At 40.5% G+C, this 18,442-nt stretch overlaps 1 protein-coding gene across 3 annotated transcripts in view; it reads right to left on the reverse strand.

Annotated features, from left to right (window-relative positions):
* Nucleotides 1-18,442, reverse strand: part of DYNC2LI1 (dynein cytoplasmic 2 light intermediate chain 1) — a 72,350-nt gene that overhangs the window by 53,276 nt on the left and 632 nt on the right. For all 3 annotated transcript variants that reach the window (XM_080812727.1, XM_080812726.1, XM_080812725.1), the window contains exon 2: nt 16,920-17,037. In XM_080812727.1, coding sequence (XP_080668853.1) covers nt 16,920-17,037 — 118 coding nt within the window. The remainder of the gene's footprint in view (nt 1-16,919; nt 17,038-18,442) is intronic.

The raw sequence follows: 18,442 nt of genomic DNA on the forward strand, positions 1-18,442 counted from the left end.
GGATATCACTAAGCTAATCGTGAAGGCTTCTAGGTGATGGATTTGCAGATTATTTATTTATTTTGAAAGATTTATTCATTCATTTGAGGGCGAGCAAGCATGAGCAGCGGCAAAGGGCTGAGGGAGAAGCAGAATCCCCATTGAGCAGGGAGCCCGACGTGTGCTCGATCCCTGGACCCCAGGATCATGACAAGAGCCAAAGGCAGATGCTATGTCATTCCCGTCACTTCATCTCATCACATGGGCATTTTATCATCTCAGATCATCACAAGAAGGGTGAGCACAGTATAGTAAAGTATTTTGAGTGACAGACCACATTCAACTTGTATTATATTGTTATATTTTTTAAATTTTGTTATTGTTGTTAATCTCTTACACTATGCCTAATTTATAAATTTTATCATAGGTAGGTATGTATAGAAAAAAACATAGTATATACTATGTTCAGTACTATCTGTAGTTTCAGAGATTCACTGGGGGGTCTTGGAACATATCCCTTGCAGACAAGGGGTGACAACTACACCTAAAAAATAATGTACTCTATGTACAAGAAAACACAGAATCAGAATGAATGTATTTTAGAATTGGAAGGAATCTTAGATATAATTAGCCAATTTTCTCAAATTCTCATGGTCCTGTAGTGTTGATTTAAATATTGATTATAATTTCATGTAAATGTGTAGTATTATGTGGTGGCAATTCCAAATAAACATGAACTCAATTCTGGGCACTGAAATTAACTTTTAGACTATCATTAAAATATGATCCAAATTTTTAAAAATCACTAGTGAACTTAGTGTCCTCTGAGAGTAGATCCAGAGACTCCTAGCTCTCCTGGTTCAGTAAACACTGGCCTAATACAAGTTCACTTAGAGATATCAGAATGAATCCTGTCTTTCCTTCCATTACCTCAGTGACATCGGAAGTCCAGTCTTTTTCTGTGAAGCTCTAATTCCATAATCCTCTATGCATCCCTTCATCAGGCACAATAAACTCCCCCCCTTCTTCCAAAATCCTTCCACACTATAGCTCCAGCTCCATGATTAGCAAACACCCCAGTAAACTCAACTTCTTCAGAATGTGCTCTCCACCTGCTGGCCTTACCTAAAACATGGCTGCCTCTGGACAACTTCCTCTGCAATCCTGTTAAAGAAGGCTATTTTTTTCTACACCGTATGTACTTCAGGGCTCTCCTTCCTCCCCAACGCCACCTTTATTATTTTTTTAAATATTTATTTGAGAGAGACAGAAAGGAGGGGGAGCGTGAGTGGATGGAGAGGCAGGGGGAGAGAATCCTCAGGCAGGCTCCCCCCTGAGCATGGAACTAACATGAGATCCATCCCACAACCCATGAGATCATCACCTGAGGTGAAACCAAGAGTCAGAGGCACAACTGACTGAGCCACCCACATGCCCCCACCCTCCACCCCCTTTAAATAATTATTCTACTTCCCTCCTTTTGCAAAAGCCTTAGGGGTTTGTACCGGTCTACTGTAACGGTTGTCATCATCTTCTCTGGCTCACAGTCTCCCTTTCTCTCTCAGCTACTATCATTAGCCTTGTTAACTTCACACACATGTAGGCATGGGCAACCCACCAAACATGCAGACGTCTCAGTGCCTTTGCCTCCTCACACAGACTCTTCCCTTCACTCCACTTCTGCCATACATCACTTCCAAGGTTACATCTTCGATCATGTCACCACTGGAAACTACGTCCAAAATCACACACGCCAACACATTCTCCAACTACTTTTTCAGGAATCCCCAAAGTAACAACTCTTTGGCCCTAGTAAGAGGCCTCCAAAGTCCACTGACCCATCAACATTTCTCCTTCTTCATCGACTCCCTCCTGCCTCCACATCTCTCCTTTTCCATCCTACAGTCCATAGTTTATCATTACAATCACCCTTGCAAATATCACCCCCTCCCCAAGCTTTCTAGCTCTGTACTGCACCCACTTGGCAAAAACCAACCCTGGTAAACTCATCACCTCCTTTCTCCTCCATGCTTGTACCCACGTGAGTGAGTGATGACGGAAAAAAATTATACATGCTGTGCAGAATGCTGTCACCTAAATTCTCAATCCCCATCATCAAAACAGCAGTCAGCAATGACAGACAATCCTGTTACGTTTGTCTAGTATGTTCTCTCTCCCACTTATTGTAACTGCTATTTCATAGGTTCTTCTTGATTCTCTCCTCTTCACCTGAATGACTCTTTTTCCTTGCTTCCTACTCTTTAAGCTCTGGACATCACCCTCTCTTCAGGGGGCTTTCCAGTTGTCCAGCCTCTTGGGCTGAGGTGAGAGCCCTGGTTTCCATCACAGCATCTGTCTGCTGCGATGCTGTACAAGTACTAACACCCAAGTTCCCGCACAGCAGAGTACATATCTTTCATTTCTATTTCCCCAGAGTCAGGCAGGATGCCTGGCACATAGAAGATGTTCAAGAGCTGTCTACTGAATGGATGAATAGAAGTATGGGAAAGAGAGAGAAGGCAGCAAGGCAGTTAAGTTTCTCTGGTAAAGGGTGATTACAATTAGCTGAAGAAGAAAAGCATTAATTGCTTGCTTCTCTTTATTTTTTAAAATAATGTTCTGCATAAAGCATTGACTCAGATACTTTAAAGAACAATATCCTCAAAAAAAAAAAAAGAACAATATCCTCTGAGGTGCCAGTTCTGAGGTAGGGCCTCAAGATGCCCACGAGTTTCCATTCTCTCTCCACCCCTCGCCATGATAACCAGCCCAGGCTGGTCTGCTGCAGAGTGAGTGAGCTCGGGAGCCTCAGCTGCTGGGAGCCATCGTAAAGTAGTCCCTTCCTTAATGAGGTAGTGCTTATGCAGGGAAAATAGCCAATTCAGATCTGGTAGATGAACATGCTACTATATTTTAATTTGTATTCCCTTGATTGTGAGTAAAATTGAACATTAAAAATATATTTAATGACCAAAAAAGGGAGAACAATATCCTCAAAAGTTCTACCTATGTCAAGAGAATTTGCCAATCTTCAAAAGCAAATTAGTTTTGATTTACATAAATGAAAATAAATACCCAGCTTGAATAGGCCACATTCTACTATTTAAAAGAAAAGGGTGGCTTCACAAACAACAAATAAAACAGGACTGGGTTGTCACAACAACAAAGTTTAGAACAACTGTTAACAGAGAGTGACTACTGGGGATGCTAGTGGGACATTTCAGGTGTGAGCATTTGTGTGCTAAAATTTGTGTCCCTAGTCAGTACTATTAGGATAAGCCAACTGAAAGATGGCTTCTTACACAGAATACTCTTTGTTGTTCTTGCTGTAGTTTTTTAGAATTTTTTTCTTATTTTAAAAAATTTTTAAATTTCTTTTATTTTAATAAACATATAATGCATTTTTATCCCCAGGGGTACAGGTCTGTGAATCGCCAGGTTTACACATTTCACAGCACTCATCATAGCATATACCCTCCCCAATGTCCATTTCCCCACCACCCTCTCCCGTCCCCCCTCCCCCCAGCAACCCTCAGTCTGTTTTTTGAGATTGAGTCTTTTATGGTTTGTCTCCCTCCCAATCCCATCTTTTCATTTTTTCTTTTCCTACCTCCCCCCAAACCCCCCCACCTTGCATCTCCACTTCCTCATATCAAAGAGATCATATGATAGTTGTCTTTCTCTGATTGACTTATTTCGCTAAGCATGATACCCTCTAGTTCCATCCACTTTGTCGCAAATGGCAAGATTTCATGTCTTTTGATGGCTGCGTAGTATTCCATTGTGTATATATACCACATCTTCTTGATCCATTCATCTGTTGATGGACATCTAGGCTCTTTCCACAGTTTGGCTATTGTGGACATTGCTGCTATAAACATTTGGGTGCATGTGCCCCTTCGGAGCACCACGTTTGTATCTTTAGGATATATACCCAGGAGTGCAATTGCTGGGTCGTAGGGTAGCTCTATTTTCAGTTTTTTGAGGAACCTCCACACTGTTTTCCAGAGTGGTTGCACCAGCTTGCATTCCCACCAGCAGTGTAGGAGGGTTCCCCTCTCTCCGCATCCTCGCCAGCATCTGTCATTTCTTGACTTGTTAATTTTAGCCATTCTGACTGGTGTGAGGTGGTATCTCATTGTGGTTTTGATTTGTATTCCCCTGATGCCGAGTGATGTGGAGCACTTTTTCATGTGTCTGTTGGCCATCTGGATGTCTTCTTTGCAGAAATGTCTGTTCATGTCCTCTGCCCATTTCTTGATTGGATTATTTGTTCTTTGGATATTGAGTTTGATAAGCTCTTTATAGATTTTGGATACTAGCCCTTTATCTGATATGTGGTTTGCAAATATCTTCTCCCATTCTGTCAGTTGTCTTTTGGTTTTGTTAACTGTTTCCTTTGCTGTGCAAAAGCTTTTGATCTTGATGAAATCCCAATAGTTCATTTTTGCCCTTGCTTCCGTTGCCTTTGGCGATGTTCCTAGGAAGAAGTTGCTGCAGTTGAGGTCAAAGAGGTTGCTGCCTGCATTCTCCTCAAGGATTTTGATAGATTCCTTTCTCACACTGAAGTCCTTCATCCATTTTGAGTCTATTTTCGTGTGTGATGTAAGGAAATAGTCCAATTTCATTTTTCTGCATGTGGCTGTCCAATTTTCCCAGCACCATTTGTTGAAGAGGCTGTCTTTTTTCCATTGGATATTCTTTCCTGCTTTGTCAAAGATTAGTTGACCATAGAGTTGAGGGTCTATTTCTGGGCTCTCTATTCTGTTCCATTGATCTATATGTCTGTTTTTGTGCCAGTACCATACTGTCTTGATGATGACAGCTTTGTAATAGAGCTTGAAGTCTGGAATTGTGATGCCACCGACTTTGGCTTTGTTTTTCAATATTCCTTTGGCTATTCGAGGTCTTTTCTGGTTCCATATGAATTTTAGGATTATTTGTTCTATTTCTTAAAAAAAAATGGATGGGGTTTTGATAGGGATTGCATTAAATGTGTAGATTGCTTTAGGTAGAATAGACATTTTCACAATATTTGTTCTTCCAATCCATGAGCATGGAATATTTTTCCATTTCTTTGTGTCTTCCTCAATTTCTTTCATGAGGACTTTATAGTTTTCTGAGTATAGATTCTTTGCCTCTTTGGTTAGATTTATTCCTAGGTATCTTATGGTTTTGGGTGCAATTGTAAATGGGACTGACTCCTCAATTTCTCTTTCTTCTTTCTTGTTGTTAGTGTAAAGAAATGCGACTGATTTCTGTGCATTGACTTTATATCCTGACACTTTACTGAATTCCTGTATAAGTTCTAGCAGTTTTGGAGTGGAGGCTTTTGGGTTTTCCACATATAGTATCATATCATCTGCAAAGAGTGATAGTTTGACTTCTTCTTCGCCAATTTGGATGCCTTTAATTTCTTTTTGTTGTCTGATTGCTGAGGCTAGGACTTCTAGTACTATGTTGAACAGCAGTGGTGATAACGGACATCCCTGCCGTGTTCCTGACCTTAGCGGAAAAGCTTTCAGTTTTTCTCCATTGAGAATGATATTTGCGGTGGGTTTTTCATAGATGGCTTTGATAATATTGAGGTATGTGCCTTTTATCTCTACACTTTGAAGAGTTTTAATCAGGAAGGGATGCTGCACTTTGTCAAATGCTTTTTTGGCATCTATTGAGAGTATCATATGGTTCTTACTCTTTCTTTTATTAATGTATTGTATCACATTGATGGATTTGTGGATGTTGAACCAACCTTGCAGCCCTGGAATAAATCCCACTTGGTTGTGGTGAATAATCCTTTTAATGTACTGTTGGATCCTATTGGCCAGTATTTTGGTGAGAATTTTCGCATCTGTGTTCATCAGGGATACTGGTCTGTAATTCTCTTTTTTGGTGGGATCCTTGTCTGGTTTTGGGATCAAGGTGATGCTGGCCTCATAGAATGAGTTTGGAAGTTTTCCTTCCATTTCTATTTTTTGGAACAGTTTCAGGAGAATAGGAATTAATTCTTCTTTAAATGTTTGGTAGAATTCCCCTGGGAAGCCGTCTGGTCCTGGACTTTTGTTTGTTTGGAGATTTTTGATGACTGTTTCAATCTCCTTACTGGTTATGGGTCTGTTCAGGTTATCTATTTCTTCCTGGTTCAGTTGTGGTAGTTTATATGTCTCTAGAAATGTGTCCATTTCTTCCAGATTGTCAAATTTGTTGGCGTAGAGTTGCTCGTAGTATGTTCTTATAATTGTTTGTATTTCTTTGGTGTTGGTTGTGATCTCTCCTCTTTCATTCATGATTTTATTTATTTGCGTCCTTTCTCTTTTCTTTTGGATAAGTCTGGCCAGGGGTTTGTCAATCTTATTAATTCTTTCAAAGAACCAGCTCCTAGTTGCGTTGATTTGTTCTATTGTTTTTTTAGTTTCTATTTCATTGATTTCTGCTCTGATCTTTATGATTTCTCTTCTCCTGCTGGGTTTAGGCTTTCTTTGTTGTTCTCTCTCCAGCTCCTTTAGGTGTAGGGTTAGGTTGTGTATTTGAGACCTTTCTTGTTTCTTGAGAAAGGCTTGCACCGCTATATATTTTCCTCTCAGGACTGCCTTTGTTGTGTCCCACAGATTTTGAACCGTTGTGTTTTCATTATCATTTGTTTCCATGAATTTTTTCAATTCTTCTTTAATTTCCTGGTTGACCCATTCATTTTTTAGAAGGATGCTGTTTAGTCTCCATGTATTTGCATTCTTTCCAAATTTCCTGTGATTGAGTTCTAGCTTCAGAGCATTGTGGTCTGAAAATATGCAGGGAATGATCTCAATCTTTTGGTACCGATTGAGACCTGATTTATGACCCAGGATGTGGTCTATTCTGGAGAATGTTCCATGTGCACTAGAGAAGAATGTATATTCTGTTGCTTTGGGATGGAATGTTCTGAATATATCTGTGATGTCCATCTGGTCCAGTGTGTCATTTAAGGCCTTTATTTCCTTGTTGATCTTTTGCTTAGATGATCTGTCCATTTCAGTGAGGGGAGTGTTAAAGTCCCCTGCTATTATTGTATTACTGTCAATGTATTTCTTTGATTTTGTTATTAATTGGTTTATATAGTTGGCTGCTCCCATGTTAGGGGCATAGATATTTAAGATTGTTAGGTCTTCTTGTTGGACAGACCCTTTGAGTATGATATAGTGTCCTTCCTCATCTCTTATTAGAGACTTTGGCTTAAAATCTAATTGATCTGATATAAGGATTGCCACCCCAGCTTTCTTCTGATGTCCATTAGCATGGTACATTGTTTTCCACCCCCTCACTTTAAATCTGGAGGTGTCTTCAAGTCTAAAATGAGTTTCTTGTAGGCAGCATACTGATGGGTTTTGTTTTTTTTATCCATTCTGATACCCTGTGTCTTTTGATTGGGGCATTTAGCCTATTAACATTCAGGGTAACTATTGAGAGATATGAATTTAGTGCCATTGTATTGCCTGTAAGGTGACTGTTACTGTATATTGTCTATGTTTCTTTCTGATCTACTACTTTTAGGGTCTCTCTTTGCTTAGAGGACCCCTTTCAATATTTCCTGTAGAGCTGGTTTGGTGTTTGCAAATTCTTTCAGCTTTTGTTTGTCCTGGAAGCTCTTTATCTCTCCTTCTATTTTCAATGATAGCCTAGCCGGATATAGTATTCTTGGCTGCATGTTTTTCTCGTTTAGTGCTCTGAATATATCATGCCAGTTCTTTCTGGCCTGCCAGGTCTCTGTGGATAGGTCTGCTGCCAATCTAATGTTTTTACCCTTGTATGTTACCGACTTCTTTTCCCGGGCTGCCTTCAGGATTTTCTCTTTGTCACTAAGACTTGTAAATTTTACTATTAGGTGACGAGGTGTGGACCTATTTTTATTGATTTTGAGGGGCATTCTTAGCATCTCCTGGATTTTGATGTTTGTTCCCTTTGCCATATTAGGGAAATTCTCTCCAATAATTGTCTCCAATATACCTTCTGCTCCCCTCTCTCTTTCTTCTTCTTCTGGAATCCCAATTATTCTTATGTTGTGTCGCTTATCTCTTGAATTCCTCGTGGTCCAGTATTTGTTTGTCTCTCTTTTGCTCAGCTTCTTTATTCTCTGTCATTTGGTCTTCTATGTCACTAATTCTTTCTTCTGCCTCATTTATCCTAGCAGTGAGAGCTTCCATTTTTGATTGCACCTCATTAATAGCTTTTTTGATTTCAACTTGGTTAGATTTTAGTTCTTTTATTTCTCCAGAAAGGGCTTTTATCTCTCCGGAGAGGGTTTCTCTAATATCTTCTATGCCTTTTTCAAGCCTGGCTAGAACCTTGAGAATCGTCATTCTGAACTCTAGATCTGTCATGTTACCAATGTCCGTATTGATTAGGTCTCCAGCCTTCGGTACGGCCTCTTGTTCTTTTTTTTGAGGTGAGTTTTTCCGCCTTGTCATTATGTCCAGATAAGATTTGCTTTCTCCTGCTGTGGAATTCCGCTGTTCTTGGTGAGCGAAGTTGGTTTTGGCTGGGTTTCTTGTTGATCTTCTGGGGGAGGGGCCTGTTGTAGTGATTCTCAAGTGTCTTTGCTGCAGGCGGAATTGCACCGCCTTTGCCAGGGGCTGGGCTAAGTAATCCGCTCGGGTTTGCTTTCGGGAGCTTTTGTTCCCTGAGTGCTTTCCGTAGAGTTCCGGAGGGCGGGAGTGAAGATGGCGGCCTCCCAGTCTCCGCCCGGAGGAGCCGAGAGCTTGGGGTTCCGCTCCTTAGTGCGCCCTCAGAGTAAAGCGCCCAACCACCCCACCTCCCTGGCCTGCGGTCGCGCCGGTAGGAAAGCAGTCAATTGCTGGAACCTAGAGAAAAGCGCCCAGTCGCTTCCGTCTCCATGGCCTCCGGCTGCACTCCGAGCCCACCAGCCTGCGACCAGCACAAGGTAACCCCGGGCTTAGAGCTCACTCCTCGGCTTTGTCGCTGTAGCCAGCTTCCCTGCTCTAACACCTGCAAGCTCTGCGGCACTCAGACACCCCCGGTCCTTCTATGACCCCGCGGGACCTGGGGTTATGCTGACCCCGCCTGGGTTTCCCCCCCGTTTAGCCTCTGGAGCGGTGTCTCCCAGTGGAGCAGACTTTTAAAAGTCCCGATTTTGTGCTCCATTGCTCTGCCACTTCCCGGGAGCCGGCCCCTCCCCCCAGGGTCTCTCTTCCCATCACTTTGAATTCACTTCTCCGCACGTCCTACCTTTGAGAAAGTGATCGATTTTCTGTTTCTAGAATTGTTGCTCTTCTTCTCTTCGATTTCCCGTTGGATTTGTAGGTGTTCACAATGGTTAGATAAGCTATCTAGCTGATCTCCTGCTACCCGATGTCGTCTCAGCCTGCTACTTCTCCGCCATCTTGACTCCTCTCCACTTTTTTAGATTTTTATTTATTTGACAGAGAGAGAGATCACAAGTAGGCAGAGAGGCAGCAGAGAGAGAGGAAGGGAAGCAGGCTCCCAGCTGAGCAGAGAGCCCAATGCGGGGCTCGATCCCAGGACCCTGAGATCATGACCCGAGCTGAAGGCAGAGGCTTAACCCACTGAGCCACCCAGGTGCCCCACACAGAATACTGTTTGTAATAGAAATTTACTTGTGCCGTAAGACTAGTACTAGTTATTGACTCATTGTTTTAAATCCATGTACATATCTATATAGCAGTAAGTAGGAAACTGGAAAAGTACTGTATCCAATGCAAAAATCACTCTCCTCACAACAATAAACTCATGAAATGACGTGTGTATATACTAGAGTTGGGTTAAAATTTTAAAATATAAGAGATCCCTATGAAAATTTTATTTGCACAATTAAGTTCAGATTTTAAAAAGTGGGCCAGTAAGATATCTTTGCAAAATACAGAAATTAAAAACAAAATAAAAACAGTGAGTAAAATTTTACCATACATATTTCTATTTTTTATCTTTGCATTTTTATAGACTTGAAGTCATACTATATATAAAATTTCTGTCCTGCTTTTTTCAATTAACTTCATATTCCTTCATTACTAACAACTCTCTTATGGTTGTATAACATTACCCTCCAATAAGTATAATATTAATGTTCTGTATGGTATCTCCCAATGATGGAAGTCCAGTTGTTGGTGGGGGGAGGGGCCTTCTGGGACACAGCCCAAGACAGGGGAGTCCTCTGGCTACCTGGCCACTGATATCACCTGGTAAAGAGGTAGCCTCACTGATGCAGAGCTTAGTTCCAGAAAGTTTCACTGTCAACATGTCCTTATGTGGTAGCATGAAGCACAAAAGTAGAAAAGTAATAGGAAGCCCAGACAGAAATGAACTATCATGCCAAGTAAATTCCAGCATCTTGGATCTGCAAGCCTTGACCTCTTTCAGTGTCACCAGGAGTTCTGCCTTCCTGGCAAGAACTGCTATGGGTCAAGCAAAGCTCCATGAAGACATGATACATTTGTTTCTGCTCCGTATAGTCACTTCCAAAAACTTTTTATCTCCTTGGCTAAGGAGACAAAAACAGAAAATGAGTGGGGAGAGGTCTCTTCCTATCAATCAGCGGTCCTGGGGATGTGCTGCTGTATTTTCCTCATGCTTTCCACAGTAGCAAATAACCCTAATGACAAATATCATTCACATGATCCAATTATTCCTAAATGATAATCCTAAAAGTAACAAAATCCAAAATATGAATATTATTAGGACACTGACTTATTAACCTAGATGCTTAGATATTTATTATTTATTTTTCCTGACTTATCTAAATGAACCCTGGCTTTTATACTGAAATGAAGTAGAAGACCTGAATGTTTTCAACTTAGGAAATAAAAACCAAGTTAAAACATTTCTTAAATATTTTGTTTACCCTTGTAATTTTTCCTAGATCAATAAGTACTTTCTAATTCCTGCTAAATATGGTATTAGCTAAGTACAAAGTTAGCTTACCAACTTCAAATTCAATAGCTCCATGACCATGAATTTGAGTAAAATGTCTAAATATTATTTTTAAAATGTAGTTATAACATTAGACAATAAAATAATTATTTGTTAACATTCTTTCATCTGAATATTTTTCAATCACGTTTCAGTCAGAATATTCATATGTTAATCAAAATTGCTTCTTATTCTTTTCCTTATTTCTTTTTTTATTTGAGAGGGAGAGAGCACAAACAGGGGAGCAGCAGGCAGACAGAGAGGGAGAAGCAGGCTCCCCGCTGGGCAGAGAGCCCAAAGTGGGGCTTGATCCCAGGACTCTGGGATCATGACCTGAGCTGAAGGCAGATGCTCAACCAACTGAGCCACCCAGGCGCCCCCAAAATTATTTAATTAACTTCTTCCTTACGGTGCGTAATTCTTAAGACCTCAAGTGACAGAATGTGGTATTCCACATGAAATCAGCTCTCTGTCGATCTGAAGGTTATGCTACACCTGTGCACATATCAACCCAGAGATTTTAGCTGACTTTTCCTAATTGTGTGGTGATAAATAACATTACTAGAGCCAGAGATGACAAACCAATTTTATCTGAATTGTCAACACCTTCCTGGAATGCTGGATTAGATTTCATCTTCAGGCTCAGTAGAAAAGGGTGCTGTGACCAGTAAGATGTATGTGGAAGACTGCAACTAGTATCTGCTATCTCTGAAGGAACGCTGGGAAGCATTGTCTCACAACCAGATGATACACTGTGGAAAACTGGAGAAAGAAAAATTTACAAGTCAAGTCATTTCCTTCCCACTTTTCTTCTATCTAGAGGATGAGGTATGGAATGAGAACAGAAGCTCTAGGAAGTAAAAGGCTAGTTAATGACTAAGTTTTCTGGCCCATACCCTAAGGTATTGAATGATTTATCACTTGATAAGAGAGGAAACTTATGTCAAGAGGATGGTAAGACCACGACTAGAGTCTTGACAATCTAAATCAGAGTGGAGAGAATGAGAGAAAAAAGTCCAAATAAATGGAGATGTCATTAGGTATCACATTAAGAAAAACTTTAAGACAATAATGGAAGAGGGTCCAAGAAATTCACAAGAGAAAACAGCTGAGACAAAGCTTGGAAAGAATTCTTACAGCTACAGATACACACCAGTGTGGGGAGTAATAAGTGCAGTATTATCACAGAGAAGCAAAACGACCTCATATGAATTACCAAAACGTGTGGCATGAGACTTGCAAGTGTAATATATGGTGTAAAGGGATAAAGAGAGACAAAAGGGGAAAGAAAATACAGCACCACTTTGTGTATTTATATGGAAATTCATAAACATGCAAGAAGGATGCAGTTGTATGAAAATAAAGAGCAGAACCGATATAATGTTGTAATGGTAGACTGTTGCCTGACCGTATGAAATGAATTAATATGTGATATCTCGTGTACACATCACTGAGGAATACAGATAAAGTCTAATGGTGAAGAGGATACCAACTATTCAAAAGAAGGCCTACATCAGTTTGAATTCAGTTTTCCGTCCCTCCCAAAGGAAACGATCCAGACTCAAACAGAAAGTAGGATCAGAAAGAGGTTAAGAAACTCTTCTAATGTAGGATTCTATACCCAGATAGACATTCAACCCAGAGTGAGGGAAAATAAAGGAATTTTTAGACATACAGGGTCTCATAAATTTTACTTCCCATGCAATGCTTTCCCAGGAAACGACAAAAGAATGTGCTCCATTAAGATAAATGAGTAAACCAAGAACAGGGAAGACACAGGATCCAGGAAACTAAAGTTCCAACTCAACAAAGAGGCAAAGGGAATTTCCAAGATGCCGGGGCAGGATGGTAGCTATGTAGCCACTCCTGTGAACCATAGCACAGACTAGCACAGTGGGTCAAAAGGTGTCAGGACTCTGGGTGGAAATGGGAACTTTCAGATGATCTGATACAATGGTCTAGATGAAGATTATATTGAATGCCTGTTAGGGATTGTGGAAAGAATTAGCAACACATAGCTGGGGAGCCAGCTTCAAGGATGGTCCTGAACGATCCCCCTTGCTGGTATTCTCACCCAGGTGTGGTCCCTCACACCATACTGGAGTTTGTCTTTGTGATCAATAGCCATGGCGGAAGTGATGGCATGTCAGTTCTGAGGTTGGGTTATAAAAGGCTGCGGCTTCTATCCCAGGCACCTGCTCTCTTTTGGATCTCTTGCTCTGGGGGAAGCAAGCCGCCAGGTTGTAAGCAGCCCTACGGAGAGGTGTATATGTGAAGAATTGAAGCGTGGCCTATGGTCATCAAGGAACTCAAGCCTCTTGCCACAACCATCTCAACAACTTGGACACTTATGCTTCAGTTGAGCTGTGCATGTCTTTAGTCCCAGATGACATCTTGACTACAGCTTCACGAAAGACATTGAGCCAAAACCACAAAACTCAGCTGCTCTTGGACTCCTGGCCCTCCTAAACCAGGTGAGATAATGTTTGCCATTTTAAAAGCTGCTATGTTTTAGGGTAATTTATTAAGTAGCAACAAATAACTAATGCATATAAAAACTCAGGGACACATAAAAGCTAGGCAAATTAAAAAAACAAGGCCTTTTTAAACTTCTGAAAAAGTTATTCAGGAAAAAGAAAGTGGGGTGCCTAGACGGCTCAGTTAGTTGAGCATCCAACTCTCGATTTTGGTTCAGGTCAGGATCTTGGGGTTATGAGATTGAGCCCCAAGTTGGGCTCTGTGCTGGGCGTGGAGTCGGCTTGAGATTCTCTCTCCTCTTCTTCCTCTGCCGCCCCCCCCCAACTGTGTACATGCACTTTAATAAATAAAATCTTTTAAAAAGAACCCCTCAGGAACCCTCCTACACTGCTGGTGGGAATGCAAGCTGGTGCAACCACTCTGGAAAACAGTGTGGAGGTTCCTCAAAAAACTGAAAATAGAGCTACCCTACAACCCAGCAATTGCACTACTGGGTATATATCCTAAAGATACAAACGTGGTGCTCCGAAGGGGCACGTGCACCCGAATGTTTATAGCAGCAATGTCCACAATAGCCAAACTGTGGAAAGAGCCTAGATGTCCATCAATAGATGAATGGATCAAGAAGATGTGGTATATATACACAATGGAATACTATGCAGCCATCAAAAGACATGAAATCTTGCCATTTGCGATGACGTGGATGGAACTAGAGGGTATCATGCTTAGTGAAATAAGTCAATCGGAGAAAGACAACTATCATATGATCTCTTTGATATGAGGAAGTGGAGATGCAAGGTGGCGGGGGTTGAGGGGAGGTAGGAAAAGAAAAAATGAAAAGATGGGATTGGGAGGGAGACAAACCATAAAAGCCTCAATCTCAAGAAACAGACTGAGGGTTGCTGGGGGGAGGGGGGACGGGAGAGGGTGGTGGGGGGAAATGGACATTGGGGAGGGTATGGGCTATGATGAGTGCTGTGAAATGTGTAAACCTAGCGATTCACAGACCTGTACCCCTGGGGATAAAAATACATTATATGCTTATTAAAATAAAAAAATAAAAATAAATAAAAATAAAAATAATTTTTTAATAAAAAAAAAAAGAACCCCTCAAAAACGGAGGGGTGCCTGGGTGGCTTAGATAAGCATCTGACTTCAGCTTGGGTCATGGTCTCAGGGTCCTGGGATACTCTCTCCAGCATCCCCTCCAGGGTCCTCTCTCCTTCTCTCAAATAAATAAACAAAATCTTAAAAAAATAAAATAAAATAAAATAGAGGGGAGCCTGGGTGGCTCAGCTGATTAAGCATCTGCCTTTGGCTCAGGTCATGATCCTAGGGTCCTGGGACTGAGCCCTGCCCTGGCCTCCATGCTCAGCTGAGAGCCTGCTTCTCTCTCTCCTGCTGCTCCCCCTGCTTGTGTTCTCTGTCAAATAATACAGTCTTAAAAAAAAAAAAAGGAAGGAAGGGAGGAAGGGAAGAAGGAAAGAAACAAAGAGAAAGAGAAAGTGAGAGAGAAAGAGAAAGTAATCCATTTGGCTCAGCAGCAAACAAATTATAGAAATAATAAATTCACACTGAATACTGATTTCGCCCTAAATTATAACAACAACTATGTTGCAGACGAGAGCTAGAAATGAGCGTTTAAAAGAAAAAGAACTAGGGGCACCTTGCTAGCTCAGTGGGTAGAGCTTGCAACTCTTGATCTCCAGACTGTAAGTTTGACCCCCATGTTAGGTGTAGCGACTACTTAAAAACAAAACATAGAAAAAGAGCTAGAACTAAATCCTCTTCAACTATTATCAAAAATTCAAGATAGTGTCTAACATTTTAAGTCTAAAAGTAGCCTATAAGTTATTTCATAAATAAAGTAGTAAATTATTTTTTAAAAAACAGTAAAAGATATTAAAAAGGCTGCTTTAAGGAGAGGCCCTGAACAATGTGGAGAGGTCTGGTAATTTACTTTATTCGCCTTTTAAACCACACATGTGAATCAGTTTAATAAAATTAAAAATACAAACAGACTGTAACAAAGGACCCAATCTAAGAAAATTAAGGACAAAACGGCATATATGAGAAAGATCTCAAGCTCAATCTTAGTGAACAGGGTTATGGGATTATTAGAATCTTTCTATACAATAATAGGAGTGTAGCATCTGGAAAAAGAGAAGCTGGCAGACCTTCTAGTCTACTGCAATGAAGCAAAACCTCCAAATTTCTGTTCCCTCCTGAAAATTACACTTAGTATAATGACAGTTGAGAGTTAATAAAATTATGACAGAAAAATCCATGACTGATACGGAATCCATGACATAGAAGGCATGACCGAAAGAAATGAAGATATTAAAGCTGAAACACACTCAGGGAGACAAAGCGGCTGCTGTTAATTATTCGAAGGGCATTTTAAAAAGAATTGAAAATTTAAAAAGCAGAAGAAAAATCAGACTTATTCCTCTACTGTTTCAAGTCGGGATTAGGACCAGGAATTAGGACCTTGGAATTAGGAATACCAAGTATTTGTATACTTCTACAGGTCAGAATTAGGAACATTGGAAGTTACAATGAAACTCAGGTTTTCTTCTGAACTAGCAATTAAGGCAAATGGAACCAGGCTGCCTTATGGAAGACAATGCCTCCATTGTTAGAGATAGTCAAACCTAAAGTATACAACCACTGTTCATAGTGGCTCTTAACTTTTTCGAAGGGGCTAGAATGCTGGGAGAACCTATCTCCAATAAAAACAACAACACCACAGTGATGCACAATCACACACAATTCTGCATACACATCCAGAGTTTACTGGCCCTAAGACATACCCCGTGGACCCTAGAGTAGATGACTAGAGTATCTCCAGGTTTCCTTCGGTTTCTGTGACTCTAGCCAGGATAAGTGAAGAGTAAATGTATCATGTTCTGTCTGGTTCACGTTTCCGTCATCTATAAGTTTGTTTCAATTGTACAAGTTACCAAAACTGTGCCCATTGGATTAGCATCTATGGCGCTTTGGGGAAAGAGGAATCCTCTGCCGGGTAATTTAATTTGAAATGCATGCTCCTGGGGCACCTGGGTGGCTCAGTGGGTTAAGCCTCTGCTTTCAGCTCAGGTCATGATCCCAGGGTCCTGGGATGGAGCCCCGCATCGGGCTCTCTGCTCAGTGGGGAGCGTGCTTCCCCTTCTCTCTCTGCCTGCCTCTTTGCCTACTTGTGATCTCTCTGTCAAATAAATAAATAAAATCTTTAAAAAAAAAAAAAAGAAAGAAAGAAAGAAAGAAATGTATGCTTCTTCCTCCAGGCTGCTGTGGCCCAGATTGGAGCACACCACCTGACAAAAGAAGTGCCCACGCTGGAGTTTAGTCCCCACTCACCCATGCACAGGCCACCCTCATACAAGGCACAACCAGCTCCAAGATAACCAGCAGGCCAGAGACTGGTTATCTAGCTAAAGAGTTGAAGTATCCAAATTTTTACGAAAGTATTACAATGAATTTTACCACTGGTTGTTAAATCATAATACTTGGGGGAAAAAAAGTAAGAAAAAGAAATGCATTACCCCATTTTTACTGCCAATGAAGAAAACAGATTTTTCTCCAATTTCAAGCCCATTACCTTCACCTCCACTACTTCCATGTTTTTCCACTTCGGCTTTTGCAATTTCCCAGAGAGTTTCACTAGGAGAGGCAGAAAAACAAAATTCAGAGAATCAAAGGGAATCCTTTTAAATATTTATTTCAAGCTCAGAGATGTTTTATTTCAGTTAAATTTGTAAAACAAATCAACATTATTTCCTGGGGGATAATAAGTGGATAAAACTTCTGAGGATTAGTCATTTTCTTTGTCCTGGTTCATAGAAGAAAGCTGAAAATGATAAGCAGAGCCTTTGTCACTAGGATTTGAGGCTGCCTTATTTTGGGACTTCCAGCCAAGGTTGAAAGCTACGTGTGTTAGTTTCTCAGGCATGTAACTTAATGTACAAAGAATTCTGGATATCAACAACTTGAAAACCACCAACATCCAGGAAAATGGGAAGCATGTAAAACCAGCACACCAAACAATCTTTGTTTTCTGAAATTTTTCTTTTTTTGTTTTTAAATTATATTTCTGGCTCAAGATTCCCTGTTTTAATATATGAAATATAGTGAAAGAAAAAAATAATCTAAAATCACATTTTGAAAATCATCTTTTCATTCACCTCTCTACAAACATTTCTACTTTTTCACAAATAAGATTATGCCCTTTTTTTTAAAGTCGAAATGAAAAATGGAGTATTAAACTGAAAAAAAAATACAGACAAGATTTGAGGTGTTCCAAGCCTGACTCTGCTACTTTCTGTATATACCAACTTGGGCAAATTACCCAACCTCTCCGGATTCTTCATTCCTTTATTAATTCAACAAATATTTATTGAGCACCTAATATATGCAAGCTTCTGTGCTTTTCCCCAGGCTCACTTCTGTTTCTTCATCTCTAAAATGCCAATAAAAAAGAATACCAACCTTAAAAGATTGTCATGATTGACTGTTAAAATGTGCTAATTCATTTCATTTAGGGCTTGACCTACATATAATTATCTAAAATTACTGACAGCTTATAATAACTATTATTCAAGAAACAGGGATGAAGAAATAGGCTATAAAAGACCAATAGAGGTGTCCCTAAATGTTTACACTAAAATGTATGTGTTTATTTTACAGGTGAACCCCCTGGAACTCAGGCCACGGCTATCTGCTCTTCATTTACACAACATTCTTTCAAAATGTGATTATCTGTTTTCCAAGCTCCCAGCAGAGAGGAAAGCAGGAGGTGCCCCTGGTGGAAATTTGTAACTATAACCATAACTTTATAACTGCAACCAATTATACCTCGATGGGAAGGAAGCTGACAATTTTTCTCATTAAGGTTCATAAACTCAACAGAGATCCGGCCATGATCCACAAGGTGAGAAAAACAGATTTATCCTGCTCTGTGATGGACCCCAGAACCCCTCTAAGTCCTTATTAAGTTGTTCAGAGAAGGTTTAGGTGTGACCTAGAGGATATTAAAACTGACATCACAGAACTGAAGAGCTAAAATATA

Source organism: Martes martes (genome assembly GCF_963455335.1).
Source record: "Martes martes genome assembly, chromosome: 9".
Lineage (NCBI taxonomy): Eukaryota > Metazoa > Chordata > Mammalia > Carnivora > Mustelidae > Martes > Martes martes.